The sequence below is a fragment of the Silurus meridionalis genome, chromosome 22 (genome assembly GCF_014805685.1).
Source record: "Silurus meridionalis isolate SWU-2019-XX chromosome 22, ASM1480568v1, whole genome shotgun sequence".
In the NCBI taxonomy this organism is placed as follows: Eukaryota; Metazoa; Chordata; class Actinopteri; order Siluriformes; family Siluridae; genus Silurus; species Silurus meridionalis.
The window spans coordinates 2,471,631-2,481,612 of record NC_060905.1 but is presented as its reverse complement, the minus strand read 5'-3'; the positions used below and the strand labels follow the sequence as shown (position 1 = coordinate 2,481,612).

At 40.8% G+C, this 9,982-nt stretch overlaps 1 protein-coding gene across 1 annotated transcript; it reads right to left on the bottom strand.

Annotated features, from left to right (window-relative positions):
- Positions 1–6,462: 6,462 nt before the first annotated feature.
- LOC124376144 (4-galactosyl-N-acetylglucosaminide 3-alpha-L-fucosyltransferase 9-like) lies at positions 6,463–8,166 on the bottom strand. The gene has a single exon (XM_046835083.1). The coding sequence runs from the start codon at positions 7,853–7,855 to the stop codon at positions 6,737–6,739; it is 1,119 nt and encodes a 372-aa protein (XP_046691039.1). The 5' UTR covers positions 7,856–8,166; the 3' UTR covers positions 6,463–6,736.
- Between the last annotated feature and the right edge of the window lie 1,816 nt (positions 8,167–9,982).

Below are 9,982 nucleotides of genomic sequence, written 5' to 3'. Positions count from 1 at the left end.
GAAGGTGTGTGTGTGTGTGTGTGTGTGTGTGTGTGTGTGTGAGGGGTGTGAGTGAAGTGTGTGTGTGTGAAGGTGTGTGTGAAGAGTGCATGTGTGATGTGGGAGGGTGTGTGTGTGTGAAGGGTGTGTGTGAGGGGTGTGTGAGGGGTGCTTGTAAGGAGTGTGTGAAGAGTGCATGTGATGTGTTAGGGGTGTGTGTGTGTGAAGGGTGTGTGTGAGGGGTGTGTGTGAGGGGTGCTTGTGAGGAGTGTGCATGTGAAGGGTGCATGTGAAGGGTGTGTGTGAGGAGTGTTAATGTCCATGATAGAGAAAAGAGAGACTCCGATGATCTTCTCAGCCGTCCTCACGATCCTCTGTGTGGCTCCTGAGATCCGAGACGGTGCAGTTCCCGAACCAGTGATGCAGCTGCTCAGGATGCTCCCAGTGGTTCCTCTGTAGAACATGGTTAGGATGGGGGGAGGGAGACGGGCTTTCCTCAGCCTTTTCAGGAAGTGGAGACGCTGCTGGTCTTTCTTGGTGATGGAGCTGGTGTTGAGTGACCAGGTGAAGTTTTCCAACAGATGAACACCAAGGAATTTGGTGCTCTTGATGATCTCCACAGAGGGTCCATCGATGATCAGTGGAGACTGGCCGCTCTGAGACGGGTTCAGAGACGGGTTGTTGGCTCCACACCAGGCTGTTAAATTTTGGACCTCCTTTTTGTGTGCTGACTCATCGTTCTTGCTGATGAGACCCACCACGGTGGTGTTTGAGCTGCACATTGCTACACAGTAAGTTGGTAGGAGTAACGAGATAAATACTCCCCTTATCCATTTTTTATAATAATGTGTTCTTGTAGTAACCTTTTGCTGGTTCTGATTGAACACGTAGACAAAAACAGAAAATGTTACTACAAAAAAAAAAATTTTTACTATGACTTTTTTTTATAAAATAAAAAAAAAATTATAATTATGAGGAAAAAAACAGCATCTTTAATATTTGAGGACAAAATATTATCTACAAAAAAAAGATTTGCTACTATGAGAAATAAAATGATCAACCAGAAAAAAACATGATACTTGAAAATAACTTTCTTACTATGAAAGAAAAATCGTCCTTTAACAAAAAATCTAAAAAATGATATACTTTTTACCAGTGAAATATATAAATGCAAACATTTACGGGTTTCTTTTCTTTAGTAACATCAGAACTCGATGCTGATGGGGATTTTTTTTCTTGCGATGCAGAAATACACTGCAGTGCGTGTGTGTGTGTGTGTGTGTGTGTGTGTGTGTGTGTGTGTAGTCACACACATATCGAACCCTGGCTCACTGGAACCCTGGGATAACTCTATATACAATTCCACAGGGAGACTGAGAGAAGGATGTAACTGACATCACAGCATATTACAGATACAGACATACAATACAGCATCATTCTCTTCCAATCCCCTGCTCTTTCCTCTCCTCTTCTCTTCCTCTCCATTTTCTCTCCTCTTCTTTTTCTCCCTCTCCGTTTTCTCTCTTCTCCTCTTCCTCTCAGTCTTCTACCTTCCACTCCTTCGCTTCCTCTCCACTTTTTTCTTCCTCGTCTCTTCCTCCCCAATTTATATCCTCTCCTTCTTCTTCTTCTCTTCCTCTCCATCTTCTCTCATCTCCTCTTCTACCCTCTTCTCTTCCACTCTGTCTTCTATCCTTTTCTTCTTCTCTTCCTCTCCATCACCTCTTTTTTTTCTCCCTCTCCTCCTACTCTCGTCTCGTTCAGACGTAAGCCATGTGTCCGGATCTTGTTTTCTGAATAAAGTCAGCAGTTTGGCCGTCATTTGAGTCTAATTGGTGAAGAAGCTTTCGCTTGTGCAGTTTACGCTCCACGTGCTGTCTGTGCGTGTGGACAGAAATATTTACCGTTTTCTTTTTCTTTTTTAATTTTCTTTCTTTTTTAAGCGTTTTCCTTTTTCCTTAAGCTTGCATGTTGAAGTGAAAGAAACAGATTGTGGGGTTTTTTTCCATTATTGGCATTCGCTGTAAACTCGAAACCTGCACTCTGAGCACGAGACCACAGCGCTACCATGTGGCCACTTATTATTCCGAAAAATGAATATATGTGTGTGTGTGTGTGTGTGTGTGTGTGTGTGTGTGTGTGTGTGTGTGTGTGTGTGTGTGTGTGTGTTCTGTATCGAATACTCAGTGTTGTGGTACATAATCAGTAATCATTTGGTGAAATGGCACATCCATTTTATTCTAGCAGGAAGTGTCGATATTTTTGCAGCCAGGTACTCGTTCCAAGATAAATAATAATAATTATAATAATAATAATAATAATAATAATAATAACAATAACAATAGAAAATAAACAGGAAAATATGATGATGATGATGATGATGATGATGACTTATGGGCTTTATCCAGAAGTATTAGGCTCAGCAGGGAAATATGCATCAGTGTGATTATTTATTCGAGTCAAACGTTTTTGTTTGTTTGTTTGCTTGTTTTCCCCCAAACGTCTCTTCTACAGCAACTAAATATTTCCCTGGGATTAATTCCTGCGGTATTTACTGAGATGTGGATTTTTATTATTTTTTTTATTTCATTACCTAAGATAAAAAGAACAAGAAAAAATAAGTGAAATAAACACAAATAAATAAACCCATACATTATTAACTGACTGATTAAAAAATGATGAACTATGAGGATTTATTCATTATTATAGCAAGAAGGAGAACAAGAGGCAAACAAAACAAATGTTTAATTATAATACGTTATTAATTAACCACTTTAAAAAGCTCCAATAGAATCCCAATTAATAATAATAATTAGTAGTACTATTATATTATTTATTATAATGATTATAAAATCTCTAGAGTTTTTGAGACACATTCATGTTCCTTTTGTTTCTATGCAGCAAAATCTTTAAAAAGCTAAAACACACAAGAGTTGGACAGTAAATGACTGGAAGAAGGTTCTGTGGACAGATCCGTCCTTTGTCTTTATCAGAGGAACTTGTGTAAGATGGAGAACAGGACAGAAGATATGATCAGACTCCCTCACCCCCACACTCACACATGGAGGTGGAAGTTTAATGGTTTGGGGTGTTTTTTAAGCAGGGAAGGTTCTGGAAACTGAAAGGAACCAACATGGCAACCATTCCATACTTCGTCTAAACTGCGGCTCATTGGCACGACACGTATTCACCGTACAACACGACGATGAGCCGAAATGATAACCATGTGCGAGTTCTATAAGTGTTATATAGATAACAGACGTCTGGAGTGATATCTATCATGGAACGACCTGCCCAGTCACCGCACCCAAATCCTACTGAACTGCTGTGGGATGAACAAGAAAATCTCCAACTTTTTACAACTGTCCAAATGTTGAGAGAGTTTAAAGCTGTTCTTCATGCTAAGGGAGGATTTTTCAATAAAAATTAAGTGAAACATCTGGACATTTATAGAGTCAGTCTTCATAGTGTTTACATTACTGAGTTTGGTGTACAGAAACAAAAGGAACATGCAGGTGCCTCTCAGAAAAGATTCTGTGATTCCACACTTTTCACAGGTGTTGTATTAATAATAATAAGAGGAAGAAAAAGAGAAGGCAAAAAGGGAAATATTTATAATATAATAAATATAGTATTTAATAATTGTTAAAATAAATTAATTACATTAATTAATTAATTAAAATACCACAATCCCTCCAGACTTTAATAACAATAATAATTATTATTAATGAATTAATTAATTGAAACATAATATGATATATAATTCAATAAATCATGCTCGGTGAAAACCCTGATCTTCAAGTCAGGTTTTATTCCAGAACACTTTACATAAAGGTTCATTTAACTAGAATGTTGATTGCAATTATATAAACATGAACTTTGGCCATATGAGCGAGTTATACAATAACTGTTCCATTCCACAAGAACCCCTGCTGAAGTAACTTTCTCATACGCTATTACAGAATAGCAAAAGTTGCTATTGGATGCCTGAGCATGCAGTTGGTATGTGTTTTATAAACATCCCATTTCACATTTAGGCTTTATTTGCTGTTATAATTAGCGCCACTCTTCTCTGGTGAACAGTACTGATGTAATGTGAGGAGGTCTGTGGTGAACAGTACTGATGTAATGTGAGGAGGTCTGTGGTGAACAGTACTGATGTAATGTGAGGAGGTCTGTGGTGAACAGTACTGATGTAATGTGAGGAGGTCTGTGGTGAACAGTACTGATGTAATGTGAGGAGGTCTGTGGTGAACAGTACTGATGTAATGTGAGGAGGTCTGTGTTGAACAGTACTGATGTAATGTGAGGAGGTCTGTGGTAAACAGTACTGATGTAATGTGAGGAGGTCTGTGGTGAACAGTACTGATGTAATGTGAGGAGGTCTGTGTTGAACAGTACTGATGTAATGTGAGGAGGTCTGTGGTGAACAGTACTGATGTAATGTGAGGAGGTCTGTGGTGAACAGTACTGATGTAATGTGAGGAGGTCTGTGGTGAACAGTAGTGATGTAATGTGAGGAGGTCTGTGGTGAACAGTAGTGATGTAATGTGAGGAGGTCTGTGGTGAACAGTACTGATGTAATGTGAGGAGGTCTGTGGTGAACAGTACTGATGTAATGTGAGGAGGTCTGTGGTGAACAGTACTGATGTAATGTGAGGAGGTCTGTGGTGAACAGTACTGATGTAATGTGAGGAGGTCTGTGGTGAACAGTAGTGATGTAATGTGAGGAGGTCTGTGGTGAACAGTACTGATGTAATGTGAGGAGGTCTGTGGTGAACAGTAGTGATGTAATGTGAGGAGGTCTGTGGTGAACAGTAGTGATGTAATGTGAGGAGGTCTGTGGTGAACAGTAGTGATGTAATGTGAGGAGGTCTGTGGTGAACAGTAGTAATGCAATGTGAGGAGGTCTGTGGTGAACAGTACTGATGTAATGTGAGGAGGTCTGTGGTAAACAGTACTTATGTAATGTGAGGAGGTCTGTGGTGAACAGTACTGATGTAATGTGAGGAGGTCTGTGGTGAACAGTAGTGATGTAATGTGAGGAGGTCTGTGGTGAACAGTAGTGATGTAATGTGAGGAGGTCTGTGGTGAACAGTACTGATGTAATGTGAGGAGGTCTGTGGTGAACAGTACTGATGTAATGTGAGGAGGTCTGTGGTGAACAGTACTGATGTAATGTGAGGAGGTCTGTGGTAAACAGTAGTGATGTAATGTGAGGAGGTCTGTGGTGAACAGTAGTGATATAATGTGAGGAGGTCTGTGGTGAACAGTAGTAATGCGAGGAGGTCTGTGGTGAACAGTACTGATGTAATGTGAGGAGGTCTGTGGTAAACAGTACTTATGTAATGTGAGGAGGTCTCTGGTGAACAGTACTGATGTAATGTGAGGAGGTCTGTGGTGAACAGTAGTAATTTAATGTGAGGAGGTCTGTGGTAACCAGTAGTGATGTAATGTGAGGAGGTCTGTGGGAAACAGTACTGCTGTAATGTGACGAGGTCTGTGGTGAACAGTAGTGATTTGATGTGAGGAGGTCTGTGTCGAACAGTACTGCTGTAATGTGAGGAGGTCTGTGGTGAACAGTAGTGATGTAATGTGAGGAGGTTTGTGGTGAACAGTACCAATGTAATGTGAAAAGGTAAGTAGTGATAGAAACACACCACAACATCTTATTCTCCGAATCACTGCGTCATTTACATTTATTTATTACATTTCTGCTTCAAAACCAATCTCTGTTACAATTAAACTTTAAACAAGAGGGTAAACAAGATGAGTGTTGGTCTGATGTAATGTGAGGAGGTCTGTGGTGAACAGTACTGATGTAATGTGAGGAGGTCTGTGGTGAACAGTACTAATGTAATGTGAGGAGGTCTGTGGTGAACAGTACTGATTTAATGTGAGGAGGTCTGTGGTGAACAGTAGTGATGTAATGTGAGGGGGTCTGTGGTGAATAGTAGTAATGCAATGTGAGGAGGTCTGTGGTGAACAGTACTGATGTAATGTGAGGAGGTCTGTGGTAAACAGTACTGATGTAATGTGAGGAGGTCTGTGGTGAACAGTACTGATGTAATGTGAGGAGGTCTGTGGTGAACAGTACTGATGTAATGTGAGGAGGTCTGTGTTGAACAGTACTGATGTAATGTGAGGAGGTCTGTGTTGAACAGTACTGATGTAATGTGAGGAGGTCTGTGGTGAACAGTACTGATGTAATGTGAGGAGGTCTGTGGTAAACAGTACTGCTGTAATGTGAGGAGGTCTGTGGTGAACAGTAGTGATGTAATGTGAGGAGGTCTGTGGTGAACAGTAGTGATGTAATGTGAGGAGGTCTGTGGTGAAGAGTACTGCTGTAATGTGAGGAGGTCTGTGGTGAACAGTACTGCTGTAATGTGAGGAGGTTTGTGGTGAACAGTACCAATGTAATGTGAAAAGGTAATGTGTAGTGATAGGAACACACCACAACATCATATTCTCCGAATCACTGCGTCATTTACATTTTTTTATTACATTTCTGCTTCAAAACCAATCTCTGTTACAATTAAACTTTAAACAAGAGGGTAAACAAGATGAGTGTTGGCTTGTAATAAATAAATAAATCAATCAGTCATTGCTAATCAATTCATAACATTCCGTTTTTTTTAGATCGGATGGAGAAATTATTAATTGATTGCACATACAGATTTAATTAATTACCTGAGCAATCAGACCAAGTTGGTATTGAGAAAAAGAGAAACCGAACAAGTCTAAAGGTGTGTCCATGTTAGTAGAAGGATGGTGGCATGTCAAGTCCTTCGCTCGTATCCCAGAACCACTGGTAGAGATTTGTAAGAACCTGGTACTGCCTGTTCCTCTGGATGTACTCGCAAGCCTGGCACACGTTTTCCTCTGGGAAGGTGGACATCTTCACCCGAAAACGCCTCCTCCACCTGAAGTACCTGAGATATAAGGCTTCATTGTGGTTCAGAAGAAACAGGTGTTTAGCCAGAGCCTTCATGGAAGGGAAGTCGTCCACATGGATGAAGGCGTCCCCGGGAACAAATCGCTCGTAGTTCCGCCTGGATGGCCCAAACACTATGGGGACAGCCCCCAGATCCAGGGCGTTGAACAGTTTCTCTGTGATGTAATCCTTGTGCACGGAGTTCTCAAAAGACAGGTAGAACTTGCAGCTTGAGACAATGTCCTTGTACTCCTCGTCGGAGACACGCTTCTCGAACAAGTCACCATAGACATGGATCTGGACGTATTTGCGGAGCTGCTTGTAGTACTGTACCCTTCTGTGCTCCGGACGATAATTGCTGACAATCCAGCAGACGAGTTTGTCCTTTTCAAAAGGTACAAAGTCAACAAAGGCTTCAAACCGGCGGTCAACTGGAACCAGAGAGCCATAAGGCACGCTGATGTCAGCGTCTTTACGGTAAGTCAGTGAGATGTTAAACATGTTGTTGAGACCAGGGATCCGGGCTGTGTTGGAGGGTGACTCAAAATTCATCCAGATCCACTTCTGCTGGAGCGGCCGAGGAACCTGCGGGAGATTCGACGCATCCCATGCGACGTCCCTGTGGTGGATGAGGACAGCATCAGCTTTGCCTACAGAATCCCGGTCGTCTGTTAAGACACAGCTAGGAACGTTGAAGCGAGAGTTGCAGCACTCAAGGTCAAAGGTCTGGTTAAAGGGCCAGAGCCAGATGAGCAACAAGACGGGGTGGTCTGCAGGGTTCCGGACAGTGGCCTCTTCGTTTTCTTGAGTCAGACATCGAAACGATGGGGTGTAGCAGAGCAGCCCAATAACAATGACGAACAGCAGCAAGAGCGCATACCACACGCAACGCCATGACTTACACCCTGCCATCATTCCTGCCAATGTGAACAAACAAGCCATCAACTATGTGAATATGTAGATCATCTCAATTCCGCGTAATTATAGCACACTCTTCTCAGACCTTTGGATTAAAGCCTGTCTGGTGAGGATCACGTGTACTGCTAATGTGGAAATGTAAAGACTCAGCACTTTTCTTCAACTGTAGTTAGTCTTTAACTTGTTGATCTCTGAAATCTCTTACATCAAATTACTTATTAATAAATCTTGGGTACCATGAGACGATTAAGAGTCGTTAGTGAACTGAAGAACATTTTTTTAAATTTGTTTCGTTCCTGTTTAGCCGCAACAATGTTGCATGTGAACCTGAATAAAAATTTTGTATAGGAATTTCAATAACATTAATTGCAACCTCAGAAAGTCAGAACGAGTTGATTAATTTCTACATCTGTCCATCAATCAATCTATCCATCTTTCTTTCTTCCTGGCCGCCCTTGCATTCATCCATTCTTCTTTCCATTTGTCTACTTTGTAATCTATTCTATCTGTATATTTATATCTGAGCCTGTCTGTCTATTTGTCTATCCTTTTTTCTGTCAGACATTTCATCCATCCACCCACCCATCAATCTGTTAATCTCTTTATCCATCTGTCTACCTAGCTATCTATCGATCTGTGTATCCATCTTTCTGTCTGACTTCTCATCTATCCACTAATCAATCTATCTATCGATTCATTCATCATCTCTCTATCCGTCAACCTAGATTTCTATCCGTCTGTCTATTTAGCTTTCTGTCTGCCTTTTTATCCATCCATCCATCCATCCATCCACCCATCCATCAGTCTGACTGCCTACCTATCTGCCAATCTGTCTATCAAATGTATCGAAAGAAGAGATGGATACAATAATAACTGTTTCCTTTAGAGACGCTTTAAAGAAAGGAGAAATGCGGATCGAATTCCTGGGAGAAGAGTTTCTTGTAGATCAAATCCACTCAGTTCAGAAGTTAAACACTTCCTTGTAGAGATAAGAGTGTTAATAGATGTTTTTTTTTTCCTCTTCCCTTCACGAACTAATGTCAATCATGCGTCCTGCTCTTGACAATTACTGCAAATGGCTTTAAAAACCATCTCCGAGGTACTTGGAGAAGCAATAACACAACAAACCCTCTCCCCCTTCCCCTGAATAGCCCTGTTTACTAGACTGGATGATATTTTACATTTAAATGCACATCAGTTTGGACGTTATTGCCTTCACGTCACTTACAGCACCTGGGAGATTTTGGTCATTTGGAGATTTGATGCTTCTCTGTCAGCTGTAATGATGTTTCTGGAGTCGGGAGTCGGTCTCGGGGGAATCTGTGTAATGGTTTACTCTAAATTGCGATTCTGTTTTATACGATGAAGGTCTTACAGATACATGGTGTATGATTTAGATTTTTAATTATTAGCTTTTTTTTTACATATATATTTATATAAAAATATAAACAACAAAAACAAGTAAAAGTGCATTACATTTTACAATGCTAATCTACATTTCACTGCTGGGTAACTGACAAAGATCTATCTTTCTTTCCATCCATCCATTTATCTACCTAGTATTCTATCTATCCATGTTTTTTATTATCTAGCTTTCCATCAATCCATCCATCCATCCATCCATCCATCCATCCATCTATACATCTATCTAGCCATCTGCCCATCTATCTGTCTATCCTTCTTTCATTCACCCATCAAAGACTCCACCTTTCATCTTTTTAAATTCAGTCCATGCCAAAAGTTTATGGACACCCGACCATCCCATTCCACATTATGTCCCCATTTGCTGTTATATTAAGCTCCACTCTTCTGGAAAGATGTTCCTGTAGATTCTATTGAGATTTGTATCAGCCACAAAGATGTTAGTAAAGTCAGGTACTGATGAAGGTGAGGTGAGGATGTCTGGGGTGCAGTTAATCCCAAAAATTAATCCCAAAGGTATTCATTAGTTTTGGAGCTCTATAGCAGGAGATCTTTCCCTCCAAAACATGGAAAGCAGATCTTCATGGAGCTGGAACAGGTTTGGGTCTCGTAGTTCTCGCAAGTGAAGTGAAAATTTCATGTTAGCGCATCCAATGCTGTATAATGCAATCGTGTGCCTCCAACCAAAACAGTTTTGGGAGAAATCACAGATGGCTGGAGAAGAGGGGT